The sequence below is a fragment of the Emydura macquarii genome, unplaced genomic scaffold (genome assembly GCF_026122565.2).
Source record: "Emydura macquarii macquarii isolate MOO-44397 ecotype Brisbane River unplaced genomic scaffold, CSIRO-AGI_Emac_v2 contig_3671, whole genome shotgun sequence".
NCBI classification, from domain to species: Eukaryota; Metazoa; Chordata; order Testudines; family Chelidae; genus Emydura; species Emydura macquarii.
Window position 1 is genome coordinate 7,479,772 of NW_027133808.1, and position 27,600 is coordinate 7,507,371.

At 45.0% G+C, this 27,600-nt stretch overlaps 1 protein-coding gene across 3 annotated transcripts in view; it reads left to right on the plus strand.

Moving 5' to 3' along the window:
- The window catches only part of STK24 (serine/threonine kinase 24), a 106,739-nt gene that overhangs the window by 70,259 nt on the left and 8,880 nt on the right, over positions 1–27,600 (plus strand). For 2 of the 3 annotated variants that reach the window (XM_067536794.1, XM_067536793.1), the window contains exons 7-9: positions 16,643–16,788; positions 22,654–22,777; positions 23,519–23,587. In XM_067536794.1, coding sequence (XP_067392895.1) covers positions 16,643–16,788; positions 22,654–22,777; positions 23,519–23,587 — 339 coding nt within the window. Of the gene's footprint in view, positions 1–16,642; positions 16,789–22,653; positions 22,778–23,518; positions 23,588–23,741; positions 23,811–27,600 lie in introns of those variants that run through there. The other variant, XM_067536795.1, reaches the window with a different exon arrangement.

Sequence of the window (27,600 nt, forward strand, 5' to 3'; positions counted from 1 at the left end):
TATTTTTCATAAAATATTTTACTATGGACTAGAGTGCTCTGTTTATTTAAAAGTGAACTGAAAAGTTTGTGCCAAGCTCTTCAGTCTTTGTTTCTCCTGTGCTAGTTGGTGATATCATCTGAACACAATGAATTGCTGAGATCTCTGTTCCCTGCAATGCTTTGAGTGTTTCTTTTTACAAGCTTGGGTGTACATCCACAGTGCACAAATGTGCCACACACTAACTGTCCATATAGACCTTGCTACTGCACAGCAAATGAGTAGAGCAGAATGCACTAGAGAAGTTTTTGTATGCAGGAGGGTCCACATGAACAATTAGTGTATGGCATGCTAGTGCACTATGGATTTACACCTCAGGTTACTGCACACTAGCTAGTTTATTTAGACAAATTCAGAGAGTGAAATCATGTTGAATGTGTGGCATTATAATAATTTAGTTGGCAGCAGATTGCATTAGACACAGAGTAAAATCTGCACACAGAAGACTTTATAGATGCTCAGTTCTGCCCAGTGCTGTTTGTCATTTCCAAACATGAGCACTTAATTCCCAAAATGCAGAACTGGAAATGCAGAGTTAAGGTCTATTATATATATACATTAGAAGAAGGTCAGAATTACCAGAACAAAACACTCCCATTCCCAAAATACACACAAATGTTGGCATGCCAGCTTGTCTCAATTTTAGAGTGCTTGGCAAAACTGACTTGAAACTGACATGGTGCTCAACCTCTCAATGTTGTCTACATTTCAGTTCTTGTACTCAGCAGCACTGAGTATCATAGAACTATGTTGTATTCAAGTCCATTGTGTGTTTGGTACTGGAGGGGCTCTGTCTCTTAAATCCTTCAACTAGGTGACCCCCAAAGTTGCACTAGTACCTCTACTTAAGTCCTTTTATTTGCAAAATAATTTCCAGCCCTACCTAGCTCTGCATGTGTGGTTCAGAGCACTTTGTTAATTAAAAGCAGATCATTTGTGCATGGGGAAAAGGTGTTTCTATAGGGAGCCCCCTGACCAAAGTACCTCTCGTTTGTACTGCTAAGTTCCCTATGTTCATCTTTTACAATTGAGTCCCTAGCTTTTTCTCCTAATAGTCCTTGTAGGACAAAGCAGAAGTTCAGTGTTGAGAAGAAGAAAATACTTGTTTAAAAGGTTATAGTTGTAAAATGATTTAGGAAAATACTGGCCAATTTTTTTTATATATGTATGCTCACTTTCAAATGTGACTCATAGACTTTAGTCAGAAGGGATCAATATGATCTAGTCTGACCTCCTGCACAATGAAGGCCACAGAACCTCACACACCCACTCTTGTAATAGACCCCTAACCTATGACTGAGTTATTGAAGTCCTTAAATCATGGTTTAAAGACTTCAAGGTACAGAGAATCCACCAGCAAGTGACCCGTGCTCCATGCTGCAGAAGGCGGCGAAAAACCTCCAAGGCCTCTGCCAATTTGCCCTTGGGGAAAATTCCTTATGACCTCAAATATGGCGATCAGCTAAACCCTGAGCATGTGGCAAGACTCACCAGCAAGACACCCAAGAAAGAATGTGTAACAACTCAGAACCCACCCCATCAAATGTCCCATCACAGGCCATTGGCATATTTACCACTAGTAGTCAAAGATCAGTTTATTGCCAAATTAGGCTGTCCCATAAACCATCCCCTCCATAAATTTATCAAGCTCAGTTTTGAAGCCAGCTAGGTTTTTTACCCCCACTATTCCCCTTGAAAGGCTATTCCAGAACTTCACTCCTCTGATTAGAAATCTACCTCTAATTTCAAGTCTAAACTTCCTTATGGCCAGTTTATATCCATTTGTTCTTGTGTCCAGAGTGGCACTGAACTTAAATAATTCATCTCCCTCCCTTGGTATCTATCCCAAATATTTATGTATTTATAGAGAGCAATCCTAACTCCCCATAACCTTCTTTTGGTTAGGCTAAACAAGCCAAGCTCTTTGAGTCTCTTCTCATAAGGCATGTGAGTGTAATTTTTAACTTCAGAATAGTCGACTCTTGATGCAGTGCAAATCATATTGGAGAAAATCTAATTTAGTTAGATCTTGACAGAAAAGGAGGAGGGAAGTGGTTTTGTTTTTGTTTTTAAATATATGTAAAGGTTGTTTTGGTCAGTCAGCAATAGTTTCTTATTAATTTATATGAAGTCCAAGTGATGAGCTGGAGAGAGCTCAAAACTAGCATGAAGTGATTTACCTGCTTTTGGTCTGATTTTTTTCCCCCCCTAAATTTAAGATGAGGGAGAATATTCTGATACTTTATATCAGCTCAAATTTTAGATTTGGAAGGGTTGAGTGTATGGTGTATATGTATCTTCAAATACTCCTTTTCCCAGGTCTAAAGTGGAATATAAACTTCTTGAATTTAAAGTTCTTGATTTAAGAAAGGAAATGGTTTTTTTTGCAAATGTAGGATTCAGGGAAGGAGAATATTAAGAAGTTAATAATCAAAGTTCAAATGAGTGTACAGTAAATACATAACTAAACCAAAAGTAAATTCTGAAGTAAAAAAACCTAATATATTAAGGGCAAAGTTAATGATGACCAAAGTTGATATACTAAAAGTTCAATTAATTTTTGCTAAAAATTGATGAGACCATATTGGAGTGGATGCAGTATTTCGAAAATCAGGAGACCATTTTCAATACAACTTTGTGAAAACTCAGACTACGTAAAATGTTTGACTAGTTAAGTAAAATGAAACCTATTGCTTATCCAGTGCTGTCTGGTATTACCTCTTTCAGAACTGAATCTTTTCTCATTTTTAAACTCTTGTATTAAGTCTAACAAGGATCTTGCATTTGATAGAAACAAACCTGTGAACAAATTGCATTACAGGAAAATAGACCAGGAAAAATTATATATCTTCCTTTTGGCAAAGTCATGTTTGACAGCAGTTATCTTTATTTAGATTGTGGTGACAGTATTAGAAATACAGAAAAATGTAAAGATCTCACTCTGAATATGCCATATTGGCTATTTTCCAACACTTAAGTCATGTTTCCAGTGTGAAAGAAGGGGGAATTCCCACTACTCACAAAAACAGACCAATAGCCAGTGCCTCAGCAAAGGAGCTTTGAGTCAGAACTGATATCTTGGCTGCCTTTAGCTCTTAACCAGTCCTTTGGGCTTTGTTTAGGGCAGTACCATGTATCCTGTTTAGTTACTTTGCCTTCTTCCTGATGAGATTCTCCAGTACTCCATAATGATTTATTAGATTGCCTGTTTCTTCCCCCAAAGCCCCTTGTTTTGCATTCATATTGTTTCTTCAAACCCTTTGGCTTTATGGAAAGATGGGCAATTTGAACTCCATCTCTTCTAGAATGTGTTAAAAGTTACTGCTTGGTGTCTTTGTGATACAGGTGTTTTAAAAGCCTCCATACAGTGGAGTTTTCTTTCTCATTGACAGTATTAACTGGAATGTTTCTTGAATTTTCATAGTGCAAGGCTTTGTGGTTCCCTGTTGACCCAGTAGGTCTGTTGAAATCTATTATTTTGTTTCCTCATTCTTCATCTTTGACTAGCCTGGAATAAAGTGTTGGTGTATCTCCCAGCCCTAGAGACATTACCCCAACTTCGCTGGATGAGAATTCTTTCTTGAATATGTCAGTATAGATGTGTCAGTCAGATCATGATGATGTTTGTCTAAAAACCCCCTGTACGAGCACATGCTTCTCATGTGCTTGAGATTTAATTTCATTTTTAATGCGCTATCCGTTGTGTCTGCTTATACCTGTTTATGCTCCCGTGTGAAAGCATAAACAGTAGAATGGCCCGACTCTCCCCAGATACCTCTTACTGCCCTGTGGCAATGAGATGGAACCCAGAGAGTGACTGACCAATTACTCTTCAGAGACCCTAATCAAACAAGTTGAAAAAGACTGGAAGAAGAAAAGCATTTGATCAACAACCCCTCCATCCCCTGCCACATACCGCCCCAGATTTGGTGCCTCGTGCTAACTAGCACACCTTGTGGTGAAGTCCAAACTCCCGAGGTTCAAACCCTGCATGTCCTGCAATGGACTGATCTCCATTAAGGATGACACACGACACAATGCCTTTTCTGCCTAGGAGAGTGCCACATCTTGGATAAGTGCTTTGTATGCCAATCCTTCTCCTCCAGGACCTGCAAGGTAAGTCCAGGTATGCTAGGAACAAGTTGCGTTTATTTGAGCAGTTTATGCAGGTCATTTTGGACCCAGAAGTGACAGGACCAGCATCAATTAGCATCAGCCAGCATTTTCTTGAGCATTCATCACACTTTGCGATCAGACAAAGGAATAGTGAAGAAAGCACTGGCAGAGTCGGCACCAACAATGTAAATGCCGGCCACCTCAACATTGGCCAAGTCCCCAGCATGAAAGACCTCTGCACAGACAGCCTTAACCTCAACAATCCTGGCACAGATTACCATGGCACCAGTAGTTTGGTGCTCATGACTCTGGCTCCTGTGTGCTGCAAGGCTGATGACAAAGGCTATTACTATGGCAGAGGCTCAAGGCTCTGGACAATGGGCTTATCACATGATATACATGCCATGACAAAGGACTTGCCTTTCAAGGGAATTGTCCTCTTCAACCAGAGAACAGATGAAGCACTCCTTTCCCACAAGGGCTACCTTAACGTCCCTGAGAATTTATAAACCAACTCCTAAAAGAAGCTTTACAAGTATCAGCCCCAACTGAGGCAGAAGCTTTCCTATTTACACATCTACCGCTGCCTGGAAAATTGACTGATAGAATCCAGAAGAAGTTTGCATATTCTAGGCTTGCTGCCTTCTCCCTATTCTTGCGTCAGGGTCTTCTCATGAGCTATGGAAAATTGTCTTATCCCATTAAAGGTTACAAGAGTTCATAGAAGTCCTAATTGACTCTGATTCAGAGAGAGCCTAGTCTCTCAAGGACAGATTTTTGTCAATGCGATCCCTAGTGCTTGGGATAAAATCAAACTTGACTATGATAGTGCAGATTTGTCTGGTGCTACTGGGCTATATGTTGCTATCCACATATGTGATACTGTTTGTCATACTTCATCTGTGAGAGCTTCAGCACTGGCTCCAGTTGATCTGTTCCCCAACAGAAAACCAAGTAAACAAGATGGTGGTGGTCCCACCTCAGATTGTTGCTGAGCTGATAGAAGGAACCAATACATGTTCATGGGGTACCATTTTCTATCCCTTCCCCAACAAAGACATTTAATCACTGACATGTCAGTACAAGTTGGGGATACACCTGCACTACCTCAGAAGCCATTAAGGGGCTTAGTCTCCAAAGGACAAAAGACTCCACATCAGTGCCCGACTCCTGAAATTCAGAGCCCTCATGCTATCCTGCATGGCCTTCCTATCTGTTCTTCAAAACTCCACAGTGCAGAATTTTGATGGACACAACCACCTACTTGATACAGTACATAAAGAGGAAAGGAGGTGCCCTCTCATCTTCTGTCAACCAAGTCATCAGCTTTGGACATGATGCCATCAACATGGGATAACCTCAATGGCTCTTCAGCTCCTGGCTATCAACCACATCCTGGCAGACTTCTGAGAAGACAGTTGGTGTCGTCACTGTGGAAGTCTATCATAGAGCCAGTACTTCTGTTTTGGAAGACACCGGTGATAGACCTGTTTGCGACCAATGTCAAGTATTGGAACTTTTGTTCTGTGTGTTTTTATGTAAGAATCCAGGGTCATTACTGGACCACTTTCTTTCTGCAGTGGTCTAAGGCCTCTTGTATGCCTTTCCACCAATTTCCCTTATCCATAAGGTGACTTCCCAAGTCAAAAGAGACACATCCATGATAATTATTTTAGCACTGTATTGGCTGAGTCAGTTTTGACTGACAGACCTATTGCAATACATCCATTCAGCTCCCTATCCAGCTCCCAGACTGTATGGACCTGATCTCATGAAACCATGGCCAGATGTTCTATTCAAACGTGAAGTTGCTGACTCTTGCCTGGTTGAGTGCCAGGGACAGTTGCTCCTTACAGATCCAGGAAAACTTGATAAAGAGCAGGAAAACATCTATCAGAAAACTGCATTAATCTATGTGTTGTCTATATGTGCAGCCCAGCATGGTCCAAGCTCAGTCCAGGCCCTGATATCTCAGATCCTTGACAACTTAAAACTGACTGGCCTCTTGTTCAGTGCTCTATTAAAGTTCACCTGGTGGTGAACTCCGCTTGCCATCCACATATGCAGTCATGCTCGATCTCATTGGTTCTCAAACTGGGGGGTCGTGAGCCCAGAGCGCCACCAACCGTGGCACTCTGAGCCCCGACCCCAGCCAGGCGCAGGGATGTGAACCTCCTTGCTTCTTCCTGGCAGAGGAAAATGGGGGAAGGAGGGTGAGCGGTGACACAGATACTGCTCACCCACCCCCTAATGTTCCTCTACTCCCCCCTCAGGAGGCTGGGAGGCAGGGAGTGAGGAGCAACACCAGGGCTCCCTGCATCCAGGTCACTTTGCCCACCTGGGCTGTGCTGTGAATATCAGGAGTGGCTACTCTCTGCCCTCCCCTTATGCAGCACAGGTGGAGAAAGTGATGGATGCAGGAGCTCCTCACTCCCTCACCACTCACAATTCCCTAGGGGTGCATGGAGGAGCAATGTTTGATGGGGGAGCCAGCAGCAATACCAACCATTCTGTGCATGCAGGTCAGTTTCCCCAGGTGGGCACAGGAGCAGTGGTTAGGGGTGAAGAGGGCACAGTGCAGGGGTTAGGGGCAAAGGGGAAGTGGGGAGCCCATGAGGGCCAGGCGTGAAGGGGAAGTGGGAAGCCCATGGGGGCCAAGGGCAAAAGGAGGAGTGCCTCTGGGGGTTGGGGCAATGAGGGGGTGCCCATGGGGGCCAAGGGGTCGCACTCATCGAGTCTTACTCTGTGAAATGGGTCACCAGTACAAAAAGTTTGAGAACCACTGCTCTATCTCTTCTCACCCCATGGTATCAAAGTTTACCAAAGGGCTATTGCACACCCACCACTCACGGAATGTATTCTTGTGGGACCTCCATCTAGTCCTGGGGCTTATGGAGCCTCCCTTTTAACCTCTATCATACTGCTCCTTTCACCACCTCACTCTGAAGGTAGAACCATTGGGAATAATTCTTTTGAGTGCTTGCTCATGTCCATTCAGAATTAGGCTTGTGTGCGCCGCATGCACTTGTGCCAGAAATTTTTCCCGTACTGATATCCGTAGGGCCGGCTCTAGCGCCCTCTGCAGTGGCACGTATATGTGCTTGTATATAGGTCGTTGCTGGCCCGCCCGCACCCCCTGTTCCCTCTTACCGCCGGTGCTGGAACACTCTCTTGCTCCTGCAAGTGACAGTATTCCTAGTGGTTCTTTGTTTTTATATAGTGTATATAGTTACTGTTTTAGAATTTGTTTTAGTAGTTAGTGAATTAGTTAGTTAGCTGTTTACCCAGGGTCAGGGCATGCCTCGGTCCCCAGCTTTTAAACCCTGCGTTTCGTGCAAGAAACCTATGCCTTTAAGCTATCCACACCAGAGCTGTCTGAAGTGCCTGGAGGAGGAAGCCCACCTTCGCGAGAAGTGTAAGATCTGTAAGGGGTTTTGCCCCTGAACCAAGAAGGACCGAGACATTAGGCTCAAGGCCCTTCTCATGGAGTCAGCTCTCAGGCCAGTGTCGGAGCCGCGGTTGGACTCAGCACCAAGTATGGCAGCATCGACCAGAAGCACTCCCCCTGCATGGATGCCCGCGTGGCACTGGTCGACATCGCCACACCAAGGAAGAGAGAGGCGCGAGCCGAAGTCAGCTAAGAAGAGCTCGGGCACCGTGGGGAAAGTTGATTTAGCCCTGAGAACGCCTCCGCCCGCGAGGGCATCGAGCTTGACTCTGGTGCCACTGCCAACTCTCGGGAGTGGCAAGGGCCTGCACTGCTTACTAGTTCCTTCAACACTTGAGGTGTTCCAGGCAATGAAGGACCTCTTGGCCTTGCTGGTGCTGCTTACACTGCAGGAGGGTAGAGCTGGGTATCAAAGTTCAGATGCCCAGACTGGGAACCAATCAAAGGCAAAACTGATGATGATTCCGCCACAGCCCCTGCCTTCCACACCGGTTTCAAGCAGTTGCTGGAGTCCTGGCACCGCTTCCCAGTACTGCATCGACGCAGGCCAGGATTGATTCTTTGGTCACTGGGTGCTAGGTGTCAATCACTAGATCACCAGTACCAGACCAAAAAATGCCAGTGCTCTCCAAGCCCTTGGTACTGCCCCGTGAGCCCTCGCAGAGAATCCCCGGAACCCCAGCACCGCGAGAACCCCTACAAGAAACCCAAGGACAAGTCCAGGTCTAGGTACGAATGACGCTCGGGTTCTCAGCACTGCTCCTTATCTCCAGAGACTGGGCGCTTAAGAAGCGGTGCAATGAAGCACATGGCGTCGGCCCCACCATGGTCACCAACACTCAGCTCCTCAGACTCAGGGAAGGAACTGGTCATCCCCCCGAAGGGACAAGTCCCCAAGCAGCCTGCCACAAGAACAAGGGCCAGGTCCTTGGCAATTTTGGAATCTGGGGGGGTTCCCTCAGGCTGCGATGACATATGCTCAGTCATCGGTGAGCGCCTTGGTATCACAACCCTCTGGGGACCCTGGCGGCACCAGTGGGGTATGTGGAGTCGGACCTTTCAGACCCACCATTGCCACCCCAATCAGGGAGATGGATCCAGCTCCCCTCAGGTTCCTGCCTCCTCATCCTCCTCACTGGACAAGACTCCTTCCATGCCACCCCTCTAGACTACAGGGTGCACCAGGACTTGTTGAAGCAGGTAGCGGCTAAGTTGGACCTTAAAATAGAGGAATTGTCTGATCCAGTAGATGAGCTTGTTGGAGGCCTGGCATCCGCGGCTCCTTCCAGGGTGGCCGTCCCGGTGCATGATGGGGTGCTGAAGTTCACTAAAGTGCTGTGGCACACCCCAGCTTCCCTGCCCCCCATGTCTAAGCAGGCGGAGAAGAAATATTATGTCTCAGCCAAGAGGTTTGAATAGCTATACATGCACCCATCCCTGGGTTCGCTAGTTGTGGCAGCAACTAATTAGCGTGACAGGCAGGGACAAATGAGTTCAACACCTAAAAATAAGAAGGCCAAGAAATTAGATTTATCTGGTCACAAGGTTTACTCAACAGCAAGCCTGCAGCTGAGTGTGTTAAATCAGCAGGTGCTTTTAGGACACTACCATTTTAATATCTGGCAGTCACTGGAGAAGTTCTCTGACTCGCTCCCACTGTCCTCCAAGCAGGAATTTGAGGAAGTCCTGGTGGAAGGGAAAGCATTGGCCAGAGCCTCCCTACAAGCAGCATTAGATGCAGCAGCTTGGCGGTGTGGGCATTGTCGATGAGGAGAGCGTCCTGGCTCTAATCATCCAGCCTTTCAGCAGAAGTCCAGCAATCCATCCAGAACCTTCCATTTGAGGATTCTGCCATCTTTGCGGACCAGACTGATGCCAGGCTGCATGGGCTTAAAGATTCAAGGGCCACTTTGAAATCGTTGGGCCTATACACCCCGTCTTCATCTAGGAGGCACTTCAGGCTCTCTCAACAGCAACTAATTGGGGGTCAGCCCTGGACAGAGCCCTACAGGAGGAGGCACAAGAACCATAAGTGCCGTTGAAGCAATTCACCGGCCTCGACCTCGAGAGCAGGGCCAAGCCGCAACCCCTCAGGGGGAAAACGAGGCTTTTGAAGGTGTGCCCAAGAGCAACCTACAAAGTTCTCGATTATTTTCTTCCTGCTTAGCATCTTTCCTTCCTGCCTGGAGGGCCATAGTAACGGACTGCTGGGTTCTAAACACTATGGCTTTTGGCTATACTCTCCAGTTTCTTTCACTCCCGCCTTCCCACCCTCCCTCCCAGTCCCTCTTCAGGGACCCCTCTCACAAGTAACTCCTCGTTCAGGAGGTGCAGGCCCTGCTGTGTGTGGGCGCAGTGGAAGAGGTCCCTCAAGCATTGAAAGGAAAGAGTTCCTCCAGTTACTTTCTGATCCCCAAAGCCAAAGGGGGAGGGGGGACTGCAGCCCCTTCTAGACCTACATGCTTTGAACAAATACCTCAAGAAACTAAAATTTCATATGGGCACCCTGGTGGCCATCATCCCCTCCCTGGATTCGGGCGACTGGTGTGCCACTCTCGATTTAAAGGATGCCTATTTTCATATTGCTATCTTCCCGGGACATAGGCGATTCCTGCAGTATACTGTGAGTGCCCAACACTTCCAGTTTGCAGTTCTATCGTTTGGCCTCTCCACTGCACTGTGCATATTCCCCAAATGCATGGCGGTAGTGGCTGCCCACCTCAGGCGCAGAGAATTTCAGGTTTTTCCTTACCTGGACAATTGACTGATCCAGGGTTGTTCAAGAGGGCAGGTCCGATGCAGCATTGAGATCGTGAAAGACACCTGCAGGTCACTGAGCCTGCTAATAAATGAGCAAAAATCAATACTTACACCGGTTCAAAGGATAGAGTTCATAGGGACAGTCCTGGACTCTACTCAAGCCAAGGTGCTTTTGCCTGAAGACAGATTCTTGGCATTGTCACAGCTCATAGCCCGACTAACGGCCTACACCCTCACCATGGCAAGAGTGTGTCTCAGTCTCCCAGGGCATATGGCAACATGTACATACGTGGTCTGGCACTCCAGAGTATGACTTCGGCCACTCCAGTTGTCCAGCTGTGGCTTGCCACAGTTTATGCCCTGACCAGGCACTCCTTGGACAGAGTGCTCAGAATCCCTCATGTACTTACCTCCCTGTCTTGGTGGCTGGAACCCTGACACGTATTGGCAGGGGTACCATTCGTGGCTCCCAGATTGACTCTGTTGTTGGTATCAGACACTTTGGATGTGGGCTGAGCTGCCCACCTTGGTGCCCTGAGAACTTAAGATCTCTGGTCCAAGGAAGTGTCGTCTCTCCACATCAGTGTCAGAGAGCTCAGGGTGATTTGCCTGGCCTGCAAGGTTTCCTGCCACATCTCTCCAGCGAAGTGATAAGAGTCCTAACGGACAACACAGCGACCATATATTACATCAATAGGAAAGGAGAAGCCAGGTCTTCAGCCCTGTGTTACGAGGCCCTGCGTCTGTGGGAGTTCTGTGTAAGCCACAACGTCCATCTGGAGGCAGTCCACCTGCCGGGTTTGAAAAATACGCTGGCAGATCATCTGAGCAAGTTCTTTCGCTCTCACCACGAGTGGTCTAGCCACAAGGAGGTAGCTGACAGCATGTTTCAGAGGTGGGAACTCCCCAAGTAGACCTCTTTGCTACCAAAGAGAACAAGAAGTGTTTCTGGTACTGCTTCTTTTTGGGAGCGGAGGACACCTCCTGCTGGACACCTTTCTCCTGTCATGGGCAAGGGGTCTCTTATATACTTTTCTCCTGATACATTTCAGACACAGAGTCCTCTTGGAGGTCAAGAGGGACATGGCACCGGTCATCCTGATAGCCCCGGCTTGGTCCAGACAGCATTGGTTTGGGATGCTGTTGGAGCTCTCTGTGGCCTGACCATGGTTGCTCCCGATGAGTCTGGACTTTCTCTCTCAAGACCGGGGCTGGTTGCTCCACCTGGGTCTGGCCACTCTGCGGCTGACAGCATGGATGCTCCGTGGTTGAGCAGGGACGAGCGCCACTGCTCGGCCCAAGTTCAGAGGATCCTACTGGAGTGCAAAAAGCCTTCTACAAGAGCATCTTATTTAGCCAAATGGAAGTGCTTCACCTGCTGGACAACAAGTCGAAACATTTTGCCAACTGAATCCCCTATTCAGATGATCCTGGATTATCTGCTTCATCTGAAGCAGGAGGGCCTGACCTTCACATCTATTAAGGTACACCTGTGGCGAGTTCAGCCTTTCACCCTTCGATCCAAGGCAGGTCGGTTTTCTCCCTTGAAATGACATCAAGGTTCCTCAAGGGCCTAGAGAGACTTTTTCCTCTAATATGGGACTCGGTCCCTCACTTGGATCTAAACCTCGTCCTCTCAAGACTTACAGCACCGCTGTTTGAGCTGTTGGCTTCTTGCTTCCTCACGTATCTGTCCTGGAAGGTGGCATTCTTGGTGGCGATCACCTTGGCACGGAGGGTCTCCGAGTTAAAAGTCCTGACCTCGGAGCCACCATACACAGTCTTCTTTAAGGACAAGGTACAGCTTCGTCTTCACCCAGCTTTCTTGCCAAAGGTAGTTTCCCACTTCCATGTGAACTAAGACATATTCCTGCCAGTCTTTTATCTGAAGCTTCACGGATCCAACGAGGAGAGGCATCTTCACTCTCTTGATGTGAGGAGAGCATTGGTATTCTACATCAACAGGACCAGGTCATTCCTCTGCTCCACGCAGCTCTTTGTTGTGATCGCTGATCAGCTGAAGGGACGTCCGGAGTTGTCCCAGCAGATCTCGTCCTGGATTATGGCCTGTATCCAGTCCTGCTATGAGCAAGTGGTGGTGATGCCCCCAGCTTCCCTGTCCTCCTGCTCCACAAGGGTGCAGGTGTCTTCAGTAGCCTTCCTGGCCCGTGTGCCCATTCAGGACGTGTAGAGCCGCTACATGGTCGTTGATACACACGTTTACATCCCACTATGCCATCACACACTAAGCGTGGGACAGCGCTGAATTTGGCAGAGCAGTGCTGCAATCATTACATATATGAACTCCTGCCCTCCTCCAGAGGCAGTGCTGGTAAATCACCTAATTCTGAATGGACATGAGCATGCACTCGAAGAAGAATGAATGGTTACTTACCTCATAACTGTTCTTTAAGATGTGTTGTTTATGTCCATTCCACAACCCACCTTTCTTCCTCTCTGTTGGAGTTCTGGCAAGAAGAAACTGAGAAGGAGGGGGGCCGGCAATGCCCTATATACAAGCCTATATGCACGCCACTGCAGAGGGCACTAGAGCCAGCCCTATGGATACCAGTAGGGGAAAAATTTCCAGCACCAGTGCATGCAGCGCACGGACACATAATTCTGAATGGACATGAGCAACACATCTCGAAGAACAACAGTTCCGAGGTAAGTAACAGTTTTTTATTGCTTTAGCCAGGAGAGTGAGTGAGCATCAAGAACTTATGGCTGAACCTGCCCACTTCAACATTCCTTAGGGACAAGGTGGTTTTGTGATTTCACCCAAGTTCATTCCAAAGGTGATCTCAGAATGTCATTTAAAGCAGTCAGTCAACCTACTTGTCTTCTTCCTGAAGCCACAGTCTGTACTAGGAGAAGAGAAATTGCACACACTAGCTGTATCCATGACTTTGCTTTATTACATCAACAGGACCACACAATTCAGACTCTTGCCTTATCTATCTATTGCCATAGCTGGGCATTCTAAAGGTCAAGCTCTCTTTCCAGCGGATATCAAAATAGATAATTCAGTGTATTTCACTGTGTTACCAGTTGGTAATACCAGCAGTGTTACTGCTTGCCAATAGCAGAAGCCACCCTGCACATAGTTAAAGAAGAAAGAATGGTTACTTATCCTACAGCAGTGTTTCTCAATTAAATTTGGCCACGGAACCCTTTTGAACTCGATAATTGCGGAACCCCTCAAACTCTTAACAGTATTTTTACATATGGGGCCAAAAAAAATGTCGACATAAGCAAATTATATGCAAACAACTAGGTCAGTGTTTCTCAATTAAATTTTCCCACGGAACCCTTTAGGCTCCGCGGGGAAATTACACTCATACTCAATACCCTCCACTGAAAAATCCGGGACATCTTCCCTTTTTCGGCGGCACGGAGAACAGCTGCTCTCGGCGGCATGATGTCACTTTCTCGTGGAACCCTAACAGTGTTCCCGTGGAACCCCAGGGTTACGCGGAACACCAATTGAGAAACACTGTCCTACAGTAACTGTAGTTCTTCAAGATGCTGTTGTCAGTATCACATGACCCACCCTTCTATGCTTTTTAGATTCTTGCTCTACCAGGGGCTTTTTAACTGAGAGCATCACAGCCACTCCCCTATTTATACCTTCATTTGAGAGCATAAGGAGGCATTGGGCATATGCATAGCTCTGATGGACACTGCTGTGCCAAAATATCCAGTTTCTCATGCATGAAGCTCAAGCATACCTGCAGTGGAATCCACACTGACAACATCTTGAAGAAAAGAGTTACTGCAGAGTAAGTAACCATGCTTTTCAAATATACAGAGGCCTCCAGCTGACCATGAAATCCAAGCTGTGCTTATTTTATGAAAATTCGTTATTAAACTGGTCAATCTGTCAGCTTTTGTATGTACCGGTGTACAAATGAGTATTCTTGGAACACTTAGGGTTTGGTCCAGCACCATTATGTGGCATCAGAGCAAGGGAATTCATATTCATTCATCTTGTATGCCATGCAAGACCTGTATTATTGTCCTTATCTTGAACAGTATGTGTCAATGCTTCTACCTACTCATCACCTATTAGTTTTCTCCCATCTTGTGTTTGTAGCCCCTTCTACAAACAAGGGACTTCAGGAAGTGATCTTTGTTCTCTTAGGTATGTGGAACTGTTTTGATACTTTCATCTTAGAGCATTTATCAATTCTTTGATTTGATTGCTCTTACACTCTCACTTGCTGGATATGAGTCAGTAACACTGGTGCCACAGAACTTCTTCTAGAGCCACATAGGTACATAATGTGTAGAACTGAAGTTATTAAAAGGGGTTTGTGACTCCTGTGACCTGACTTTCTTCCATTCTGAGGCCAGTTACAAGTTTAAGAATTTTCTCTTCATGCCTGGAATGAGTGCTGGGGTTTTATACCCTCAAGTGCCCTTTTGTATCATTTTATTAATTAATAGTTTTAGGTGAACTTTTAGAGCATCTGTCATTCTTGATTTTCTGTGCCATTGCAGTGGATGCTTGGGTCTGGTCCTTAAATTACAGAGCAATGGCTACTTTGGCTCATAAAGATCATGATAAGAATGATAATTTAATTAGTGTGTGTCTGCTATATGTCAGAGGTTAATGCACACAACTACTGTTTGTTCTGCTTTGTGAAATCCCAGTCACCAGATTGCTGCTCTGTTAGTGGGGCCTTTGCAAATCAGATGTTCAAAAAAGCATAGCTGAGGTTCTCAGAGCCTTTCCTTGTTGAGGAGTCCATAGGAGCCTTGGTTCTTGGATATGGGAACAAATAAACCTTCTGTCTCTGAGAAGGGACATAGTAGACTGTCTTTGATTGGCATTGAGATCTCATCAGCACAAAAGACATTGGCTCCAAGATACACATCTAAAAGTGCCCAGGATCTGAGTGGTTAAAAACCAGTCTTCAGCAACCAAAGCAATAGCCAACATGGATTGGTGAAGACCAAATCAATCCAAACCAACCTAATTTTTTTTTTTGACAGGGTTACCGGCCTGGTGGATGGGGGAAATAAACAGGATATATTTTTATTTTGACACTGTCCCACATGACATTTTCATAAGCAAACTATGGAAATGTGGTCTAGATAAAATTACTAGAAGATGGGTGCACAGCTGGCTGAAAAACTATACTAAAAGAGTATTTATTCGCAGTTTGCTGTTGAAATGGGAGGATATATCTAGTGGGGTCCTGCAGATTGTCCTTGTATTGGTACTATTCACTATTTCCATTAATTACTTGAATGATGGAGTGGAGAGTGTGCTTATAAAGTTTGTAGATGACACTGAGTTTGAAGGGCTTACAAGCACTGTGGAGGACAGGATTAGAATTCAAAACGACTGAGACAAACTGGAGAATTGATCTGAAATCAACAAGATGAAATTAAACAACGACAAGTTCATAGTACTTTACTTGGGAAGAAAAAATCAAATGCCCAGCTGCAGAATAGGGAATAACTAGCTACGCAGTAATACTGTAGAGAAGTGTCATGTGATTATAGTGAATTACAAATAGAATATAAATCAACAGTGTGATGCAATTGCAAAAAAAGGCTGCCTGTCATTCTGGGATGTATTAAGAAAAGTGTCATATGTAAGACATAGGAGGCAATTGTCCCACTCTACTCTGCATTGGTAAGGCCTCTGGTTTATGATGTCCAGTTTTGGGTGCCATGCCTTAAATATATGAACAAATTGGAGAGAGTCCAGACTGGAACAACAAAAATGATAAAAGTTTTAGAAAACCTGATCTATGAGGAATGGTTAAACTGGGCATGTTTAGTCTTGAGAGAGAAGACTTGATGGGGGACCTTATAACAGTCTTCCAGTCTGTTAAGGGCTGTTATAAAGAGGATAGCGATCAATTGTTTGAAGGTAGGACAAGAAGTAATCAGGTTGCAAAGGAGCTATAGGTTAGATATTAGGAAATGCTTTCTAACTTTTAAAATGTTTAAGCACTGAAATAAGCTTTCAAGGGAGATTGTGGAATCTTTTTCATTGGAGGTTTTGAAGAACAGGTTAGACAGACTCCTATCAGGCATGGTTGTAGGTGTGTTTGGTCCTGCCTCAGTGCCTCTCCTGCCTCTCTAGGTCCCTTCTAGTCCTACATGTCTATGTTCAGAATTAAGTTATCACTGTTTCTGATTATATTATTTGTCATGAGTTTTCCTCATTCATTTTTCAAATCACAATAAGTGAGTCATCTCAGTTGTTTCAAATATAGAGAAAAAAGTTACTGTAGCTTATAATTAATTTTTATTTTTAAGAGACCGACAGCAAAGGAGCTCTTGAAACACAAATTTATAATACGACATGCAAAGAAAACATCCTACCTGACGGAGCTCATTGATAGGCACAAGAGGTGGAAGTCTGAACAGAGCCATGATGACTCCAGCTCTGAAGACTCAGATGCGTAAGTTTGTTGAATCTGTAACATACTAATTGTAAACACAGGAATAGAGGAGGAAACCTTTCTCAAGCTGTTGTGTATCATCTTGTCTAGTTAGCTAATGTTCTTTATTTAAAAATTTTTTGACTCATCAGATGTGAAAATGATAAAAACTTAATTGAAATATTTTGAGGGCTTTTAAGCCCAGAAAGGTGAAAGAAGACTAATTATAAACTATCTAATTCTTTGTTGCGGGAAGGTGTGTTTTTTGTGAATCTTTTATGGTGCAAACTGTTTGTTACATCTGCTCTGGCATCTCAAACTGTTAGTTTCAGTCTTACAGTGCTCACATACACTCCTTTCTTTCATACTAGAAAGTACAAAAAATAAGTCATGTTCATGACTAAATCAAACTAACTCTATTAACTTGATGTTAGGATTAAGAGTACGTATCAGCAACTGAAAGCTAAACAATTTGTAAGTACATTGGTGGTGGTTTAAAGACTAAGAAGAAACCAAGAGGTCTAGAAATAAACAGGACTTGTAAAGGAGAAAAAATGAGGGGTTGCTGTCTTTTGCTTCTTTGAGGCTCTTGTCTAAAGATCTCCTAAAGGAGATTTTTAAGGGGGGGTGGGACGAGGAGCATGGGAAGTTCTTATTTCTTTTCTTAAGGCAGGTCTACACTAGAAGTGCTATATCAGTGCAACTGCAGTATGTCTCGTGAAGATGCTGAATGCTGACGGGAGAGTCCTCTCCCGTCGGCATAGTTACTCCACCTCCACGAGAGGCGGAAGCTATGTCAGCAGGAGAGCGTTTCTCACAGACATAGTGCATTTGTGCACAGTGCTTAGGTTGCTGTAACTTGCATCGCTAAGGAGGGTGTCCTTTTCACACCCCTGCGTGCAACATAAATTAGGTCGACTTAAGCAGTATAGGGACCTGCCCTTAGGGCTTGTTCACACTTACCCGGAAATTTGGCGGAAGTCGATGGGAGTTACGCAAACCACGCAGAGTAGTTTGCGTAACTCCCGTCGACTGCTTCTGCTATGCTAGTTGAGGGGGTGGACTTATTCAGTCGACTTCCTCATCGATTGAGCGGGTCTCACTGACCGCTCAATTGATCATGAAAGATCGATCTGGCAGCGGCGAATTTGCCGCCGCCAGTGTAAACATAGCCTTAGAAATAGCAGAAATATCAAGTCTGATCTTTCTTGGTTTTGCAAATGATTTGTTAAAAATCATTGAGAGGTGGTTTGCGCATTCCCAGACCTTACTTTGATGGATGCTCAGTTTTAAATTATGGAAGTTCACAATTAAGGCTTCCAAATATTGTCAACAGGGTAATTAGGACTATAGGAATAGATATACTTAAGGGCATTCAGGTGCTGCTATGATGAGTGTAGTATAAGAACCTGGATAAAGTACTATTAGTGCCTTCTTCCTTTTTGTGATTGGTGGAAAGGAGATGATAGATAGCAGGTAACTTGAGGAGATTCTGCCATTTTGAGGGGTACATGTAAATGAATAATTTGTATTGAAAAAGCTAATTGTATTTTGTAGTCAAGGTTTTATAAAGAGAATAAAAATATTAAAGTGAAGTCATTCAGTCAATCTCTCTGCAAGTGCAGGATTGTTCCACACTCTGTGTTCTCGTGTCTTGTTTGGTATAAATGTAAATGTATCAAATGTCTTCAGTTTGTTTGCTGGATCAAATATCAGACAGGATTCTCAATATCAAAGTCTTTAATCATTGTTGGATATCTGGGTTTCAGAGCATGCTCATGAAAGCCCAGCTGTATGGTCTGAGCATCTCATTGGTATAGCTGACTTGAGAGTACCCAAGGCTGTATTTTATGGTCCGCTAAAGCACCTTACACATAGTGGCCAGTACAAACAATATAAAGTCACACTGAAATTAAACTTGAAAGCATGTCACATTGACCCCAGCAACAGCCCACAATAGAGGAAAGTGGCTGTCATGTCACTGTTAACCGCTTTGAAGCAAAATGTATTAACTCCTCATGAAAAATGTGAACAGTGCAATGCAAGGATACAACAGCTTATAATGATCTTGGACAGTCTTCTCTGTCCCACATGTAACTGTGCTTGTAGTTCTCCCAGTGGTTTGACCTCATGTATATGTGTTCACCTAAAGTGTTTGCTGAATCCTTTTACGTCAATATTGACGTGAGCCGCCATCATCATCAACAAATACTCCATGAGATGGAGTTGCCATTGCTATCTTTAGCATATTGTTCTGCAGCCTAACAGAATGGTTTCCTCATTAGTATGTACACCCTTCAAATATTTGTTGACTATTATCATTTCTTTGCCTTATTCATTGTTTAACCACACTTTACGTATTTAGTCCTTTTAATCTTTTTGCGTGTGTTACTAGCTTCCTGATCATCAGCATTATTTCTATCCCCACATTTATTAATTCCATAATTAGCACATAATTAATTCCACCCTCCAATCATTAAGGTGTGTTAAATAAGACCAGTCCTAACAGCAGTCTCTGTTAATCAGCTGCAGTACACTAAATAAAAGTGTAGATAATATTTCATACATACTGTGTTAAAAGGCCATTGTTAAGGTTACAAAGTCAAGCTCTCAAAAGTTAGGAAATACCAGAGTTAATGTTGCCTGGGCAATCTTAATTTGGCCTCCTTATGCCTATGCCTTATAATACAGTCTTTTAATTACATGATCACATTTTTTCCCCCATGGAACCCTACTCATTCAGAGCACAGAATCGACATTGCTCATTTAATGAACAGCTGTTCAATATTTTGTTTTATCCTCATTGTTCAATGTGTGACTCCATGTCTGATTTACTGCATACTATTCAAACCCAATTCTGAAGACAAAATTATCAATTTCCTCCTGGGTAGTTCTGTAGGGCTCATTGTTGTTGTATCTGATTGCATCACAAAAAATAACTTATTTTCACAAAATTCCCATGAGATGAAAGAGATATTATCTCCATCTTACAGATGAGGCAGAGAGATTAAAGTCAAAATTATCCACTTATTTTGGATGCCCAATTTGAGATGCCCACAACCTGATTTTTCAGATTACTTAGCATTATATAGCACTTTGTGTTCAAAGCATAGCTTCCAATTGATTTCAGTTGCAGTTGTGAGTGCTCATCACTTCTGCAGATCACACTTCAGGGTCTCAAGTCAGCCACCCAGAAAATGAGTCACAGTTAGTGACCACCTGTGGAAAAAGTTCGGCTTATGCGAGTTGCCCAGTATCACATAGGAACTCTGTGGCAGAGGCAGGGATAGAAACCCAGTTCCCTAAGGCAGCATTCCCATAACTGTGAGACCATCCTTTCTCTTCCTGCAGTCCCCCGTTTCATTCACTACACACTTTCCAGCTTATACAACAAATGAAGCAAAAGCCTGACAAACAAGTCTCCTTGACTACACAGTCCTAGTTCATCCCCAGAGCAGGGGTAGTGAGTGTGTACTGAGTGAGCCAGGGATCCTGTGGAAAAATAGTATGTGATCACAGAAATAAAGACTGTATTGTAATGTATACACATAAAGGGGCCAAATTAAGGTTGCACAGGCAACGTTACTTCTGGCTTTTTCTCAATATTGAGTGCTTGACTTTGAAACATAAAAGTTCTTTTCAATGTATTTTTGTATGTTTAATTTCCTAGGCTTTTAAAAAAAAAAAATCATGTGGCATCTTATTGGCACCCAACAAGTCACCAGGAGAACTGGAACTTTTAAATTTACTGCACAGGTCTCTCTCTTTTGAGCTAACAATGTAACTGATAGCAGTAGTAGGCTGTCATCCTCTGTGGACCAGTAATAGAGGGGGATGGGACACTTTGCCAGTGGGTTTCACAGATCTTTGCTGACAGCAGACAATGGTGAGACTCTAGGAACTTGGGTTCCACTTCAGGTTCAGGAGGGGGGTGTTCTCTGGTGCAGCGGTTTTCAAACTATGGGATGCACCTCCAGTGTGTCAAGGGAGGTGCAGACTCTGTTTTTTCTTTTTTTTTAAAAAAAAGCTCCTGCTGTCAGCCCTAGGTTGCTGGGGCTCATGTAGAAGGGCCATGCACACCTGGGAAGTGGGGGGAAGGGATAAAGGGGACAGTGGGAAATGCATCCTACCCTGAGCAGACAACAGGAGACTCAGCCTTGTGGGGCGCTGCAGGAATTTTCAGTTTGCTGTATTGTTTTAGTGAACTTTGGGGAGGCACAGTCATTTTTTTCATAGCTCAGGGAGGCTCACTATGACTAAGTTTGAGAACCCCCTGCTCTAGTGGGTGGAGACCCCTCTGCCCCATCTCCTCCATTGTGTCCCTGTCCCAGTCCTCTCTCTTTCCTTGTCCTCCTCTCATTTTTCTCATTTAATCAGTCCGAATCTCCATTCCTCTAGTACACAGCATCCCTCTCTATTCCACATCCAATCTTCCCCTGTCCTAGTCTCTGTCCAGCCAGTCCCAGTTCTCTGCTGAACCCTGGCTCCTCAGCAGTTCAGTTTCTTTTCCCCAGTCAGTTGCCTTCCCATCTTGCCAGCCTCCAGTCCCAGTTTTATCATCCTCCCTCCATCCCCACTCCTTGTCCCAGTCTGTTTACACCACAGGTCCAGCTCTTGTCATCTTTGTATTGGGCATACTTCAGCAAGGGGCTTAAGGGGCTGAACAAGAGTTTCACTGCAGTTGTAGTTCTGCGTAGCTGTGGACTGGGCTGGGTCCAGGCTTCTGACCGTAGGCATCTGAACTGAGAGCAAGGAGAGTCTTTCCTGTGTTGTCAATGAGCCCCACCCCGCCCCAGTGGGCCTAGGCAGCATGGAGACATCCCCCCCTTCTCTTATATAGACCCCTATGTAATTCATGACAAAATCTAAGTTGGGCTGCAAACCTTGCCCATCCTGCGGCAAACATCCCACTGAAGGATTGCCACAGAAGATAAGTTTTCTACCTGGGAGAATCCCAAATCCCTAGCAGACGCTCTAATCTGCTTATTGTTTTCAGTTTGAATCAGAAGGCAGGCCTGTGCCAGCAGACAGAGCAGGACCCTATATATGGGCCATGTCCTCCTTCCTGCTGGGAGTGCCTGCCTCTCTCCCAGTACCCCAATAAGCTCTTTACCCTTCCTGCTGGCCCCAGGCGTCTGCAGTGTGGAGAGGAGCCACAATGGGTTCCAGCAAGAGGGCCTGGCAGGCAGAGTGGGTGCTGGCTGTGCTCTCAGCCACCTGGGATCTGCAGCTGTTACAAGACTGCTATGTAGTCTGAAGAGAGCATTCATTGGCTTCGGGACTGGCTGAGTTGTTGTGATTTTAATGCTGCTGAGGTTTAATTTAATTGTATTGATTGCATAATTGTTAGGGCACCTAGAGCCTTGGAGAGGTATTTTTATTATTTCATTACTTTAAATATAAATAAATACAAATAAGCCTGGTTTGACTCTGTTCTTACCTGGGTTCTTTGCATAGCCTACTACAGTGCTGAACAAGCACCGATTGAATTGTGTTTAAACTTTCCAAAAACTTTTTCCAGCTTTCCACTAATTTGGAGCCCTCTGCTAGCATTTGTTATACCGATAAAAAGTAATCACTGGTGTCATACTGTTTCGGAAACCGTTTTCAGAGATAGTAAACTGATGTTTGTCTTTCTCCTTACTCTTATTTAATATACAGAAAATGATCTTAGTTCAATATTCGAACAAAATCTTTACTAAAGACGCAGTCTAATCACTCTTACCACATGCCTGGATTTCACTGGTCTGAGAAGCTTGGTGTCCTAAATTCACTCTCAGATGTGAAGGTTTTAAGCTTAGTTTGGCATTACTAAATCAATATTACTAATGTAGTAGAGGAAAAATTCTGAAACTTCTTAGTCTTTTTTTTTTTTTTTTTTTTAAGTGAAACAGATGGCGAGGCCTCAGGTGGCCGTGATTCAGGGGACTGGATCTTTACAATCAGAGAAAAAGACCCCAAGAATATAGAGAATGGAGCAACCCAGCCACAGAAACTAGAAAATGATAAGGTACCGTATTAATGTTTAATGCTAAAAGCAATACTAGAAAAATACACCTCTAAATATACTAATCTGATTTAGTCATCCAACAGTTTTTTTCAAATTTTGATTGATTTAAGATCTTCCTTTGGTAGTTTTTGCAGATTTCTAAATATTTAAACTGTCTTTTAAAATATTTAGATTATAGTTGTTGCTTATATTGCACAGCTCTCTTGTCCAAATGATTTCATCCTGTATATTACTTTTTTGCTCTTTCAGTTTGATTTTCTGTAAATATATGTGATGTTGTTTTTAAATATTTTATTATGGTTGACTTAATCTACACATTTTGTATCTGTACCTAGCAAGACATTGGGAGAAGGATCAGACCCTTTTTATTTTTAGTAAGCTTCATTGTACATGCTTAGAAAAACATTGTTATGTAATATACTTTTGTCTCATAAAATCCTAATCTTCAATTATTCTTCATAGAGAATTCACACCAAACATAATGTAATCACTTTACACATCTTGATAGATGGTATTAAAACATAATGGACTAAATGAATTACTTTGTGTGTGCATGTTTACATATTGATTTTTATATTTACATGTAATGTATTGGAACAAGTCTTTTATTAAACAAATATAGAAAGCAATGAGGATGCATTTTCAGAAATCAAATAGCTTAAACTCAAGAGTTATCTGAAGGTACAATGTAATTAATTGCACTCACTCCATTACAGATGTCACTTTTTTTTTCTCTTAAAGGAAGAAGATACCCCCAGGCGTCCTTTGTCTCAGTGTTTATCTGCAATTATATCTCCTTTATTTGTAGAGGTAAGCTGCCTCTGAAAACTTAGTTATTTCTAGGATCTATCTGTCTCTTTTGGGGAATGACATATCCAAGGATCCTGAAACTAATAGTTTAACTCTCCTTATGGTCCAGCAATAGCATTCTCGTTAATTGGTGTCTCATCTGTTTCTTCCCTAGTTTGAGTTTACAGCAATTCTTATGTGTGCAGAGCAGCCACATTACTTGCGCTAATTGAAGAGAATAAGGAGAGAAAATAAAGCTGAGAGATGATTAAATAAAGAAGGGAGGTTTGTGTTACTGCTTGGTCTGCAGTGCACCAGTTTTTCCTATTATTGGGTCTTTGTCTAACCTGCATTCAGCTCCTCACTTCTCCCCAACTTCTGCCTGGTGCACCAACCTAAGAGAGTTTAAAAGTTTCAAAGCCCTGAAGTTTAAAATGGTGAACTTGTACTGGAATCTAACAAACTATTTTATGCAGATATTCTGTGGAAGTTGTATTTTTTGTAAGTGTATTTACACATAAAGGGGAAGACAGACATAATGTAGAATTAATTACTTTAAAAATACCTATAGCACTGTATTTGATGTTGTTAAGCAACATTTCCTATTCTATCATTGCTTGTAGAATGAGGACAAGATTTTCTTTTAAACAATATTTCAATCTTAACTGTACTTCCCCTGTGGGTGGAAAAAGTAGAGGGTGCCAAAAGTATTGACTTAATCAAAGGAGCCCTGTTACTGAGGAGGCTCCTGGAAGCTTTCCATGCCACATAGCAAGCATACTGAACACAGTAAAGCAGATGCTTACCCAGCAGAGTGCTCTTTGCACCAGTGATTATTCAGACTCTACAGATAGTCAGCTTGTCATCCTCATCTATAAAATGATGAATAGCAATTTCCTTCCTCATGGAGGTGTTGGGACTTAAATTTACTAGGTGGTTGGACACTTTATAGCTTCTGTAGGCCGAGTGCATTGCAAACACCAGAGTGCATTCTGCATTCTTCCATTCCCTGACACATTCTCCCTGTGTGCCACTCTCGTCTGTCCCTCTATTTTAGAGTCTCCCTGCAGCTACCCTCATCTCTCGCACCAAGGGCTCTGTGTGCTGTCCTCCTCCTCTTCCTCTCCTTCCCCTCCCCATGGCAGGGACTCTGTTCCACCCCATTCCTCCATGGCAGGGGTGCTCTTTGTATGTGTGTCCCCCTCTTTCCTAGAACTGCCATTCCCCCCGCTCCTGGGACCATTCTTTTTTCCCCTCCCCGTTTCCATTCTCCCTATTCTGGTTTCCTGCTTCCACACCCACACATATGGTTCCTTCCCTTTGGGTTCCTGCTTCCCCCATCACCACCACCGCCCACCACTTGATTTCATCGTAGGTCTGTGCCTTCGCATCCGCTTTTCCCCTCCCAAGAGCAAGTCCACTTCCTCACGCCCCTCTGAGTCCCTACTTTTCCCAGCACCACTGCCCCATCTCTCTGGTCCTTCCTGCTTCCACTCCTCCCTCACGTGTTTCATACTTCTCCCACTCCAGTCTCATCCCCATTTACCCCCTTACACACTCTGCTAGTAAGGTTCTCTGTTTTCTGTTGGAATCCAGGCTACAGACACTCCCAATGCAGCAAGTTAAGCTGCTGCTTCTCATATGTGTAGGCAGCAGCAGATTCCCTGCCTGCAGCATCAGGGAGTGTGGGGGCTTGATTTTCCTCTGACTACAGCTTTTTCTAGTGGTCTGATTTGCATCAAAATCAATAGGATTCTGCTCAGTGATGCCTAGAACATTCACTGAAATTTTGGAATAGATCAGCTGCCGTTTTCAAAAGTTACTGTGTAACAGACAAATAAATGCCACTGAGTTGAGCGTTAGACCTTGCTTTTCTCAGCAAACTAACATGTTTAAAGTGCTGTGAAATCCTCACATGGAAGGTGCTGTGTAAGTACAAAGTGTAGTACAAAATTAATAGTAAATAATTCACAGCAGAGACAGAATAGTACTTTGTATGCAACTACACCTTTCTATAATCCTGTAAAATAGAATTGCTTGTAACCTCATAATCCTTGGTTTCCTTGGGTTGAGGGATGCACATCTTATATGATCACCTTATTTTTGTGAAGACTTAGATCTTTTGGAGACCTGTGATAAAAATCTCGAATTACAAAGTATGTTTCTGTAACTAGACTCTTTATGATAAAATTTAAAAAAACCCAAAACCATAGTGAATGTATGTATGTATTCTATCTTCGAGTGATTGCTCATATCCATTCCAGTATAGGTGTGTGCGCGCCCCGTGCACAGATCCCCGGAACTTTTTTCCCTTAGCTAGCCCTGTAGGGTCAGCTCCGGCGCCCCCTGGAGTACCGCGCTCATGCCACAGTACATAGGGTGCTGCTGACCCTGCAGCCCCTCAGTTCCTTCTTTCCACCTGTGACAGTCACACGGAACATCTGCCTCTTGATTTCAAATGCAAGTAGCATCCCTTAGTGTTAGCCTTCATTGTTAGAGTTTTTTGGTTTTGAATTAGTTAGTTAGCAGTTAGTTAAAAGGTAGTTAGTGCCCTTAGGGGCTAGAGCGGAGCCATGCCTGGCTCCACAGGCTTTAAAGCCTGCACTCAATGTGCAAAAGCCTTTCCTGTGAGCGACCCTCATGATGGTTGCCTCCGATGCCTCGGAGAGCAACACAGGAAAGAAAAATGTAAGATTTGCAGGTCCTTTAAACCGAGGACCCAAAAGGAGAGGGATGCCTGGTTAAAGGTAATCCTCATGGAGTCCGTGCTTCGACCGGACTCCAAACCGTCGCGCTCCCCGGCGGCACTGAGCGTTTCCTCGGTGCGGAGCGCTCCGCCGGCACCGACATCGGCACCGACATCAGCACCGACATTATTGGCACCGGCACCGAGTACATCGGCACCAAAGAAGAAAAAGCGGCGCGAGGCCGCGCACATGGACTCCCCCTGCTACCGGGAAAGCTGGGGGTCTGACAGGAGATGCCCCAGCCACGTGCCGTGGAGAGTACTCCGGCACTGGCATCTCCTTGCAGAGAGCCTCCCCTGACTCCTGGGGGTGGGGGAGCGCCTCTGCAAGGGCCGTCGACACTGGAGGCTTTCGCTGCTGCACGCGCCCTCATGGGCCTGACTACGCCTCCATCCCCCCCTCGGCCGAGGGTTCCGGGACCTGTGTCTCGGGGTAAACCCGCGTTGGGTTACCCCAGTGGGTGGAGGAGACAGGAGTCGAGGTCTCCCCCCTGACGGCCAGGGAGGGTAGAGAGTGCGGGCTCCCCTCCCAGCTCCGACTCCCAGTCATCGAGCTCCCCTGCACTGCGGCACCGAGGGCGGTCCAGGGAAAAACGCTCGAGGCGAAGGCGGTACAGTTCTGCCTCGAGTGGGGACCTGAGTATGGGCTTTGGCACTCCGGTGCGGAGCCCGGTTAAACATCGTTCCCCAGCACCGACTGCCTTGACGCAGACCAGTCTGCCTTCTTCGGCACTGAGACTTGTGTCGGCACCGAGAGCCCCGGCACCACTGGCACCGCTTGCACCTGTCGCGGCACCGAGCGCCGCGGCACCGTTCCCAATCTAGGTCTGGGAAGTACCACCGCAAGTCGTCTGGAGGGAGAGGTTGTGACAGCTACAGCTCTTCCAGCAGCTCCTCCCCTCACCGGCACTGCAGACGTCGGCACCGAAGATCCTCCTCCTCTAGGAGCCGCTCCCCTTCCAGAGCCCATAAGCACAGGTTGAATGGCTTGGGCTGTAAAGGGGGAAGGATGGAGCTAACTCAACAGGCTCCTGCACCGGTACCTGCATGGCCCCAAGGCCCCTGGCAATGGCCATATGGGGGACGTGGGGTACTCAGATGGGGCCGGGGACCGCCTCTGCTCATACCTCGGTGGCCCCACCAATGCCCCCCACAACAGACCCACAGGAGAGTCACCCCTCTGAGGAGGGGTCTGACCCAGAGGAAGGGCCTTCCACAGGACCCATTCCACAATCCTCCTTCTCCTCCTCTCCAGATGAGGCGGCAGCCAGAGACACTAGGGCCCCCC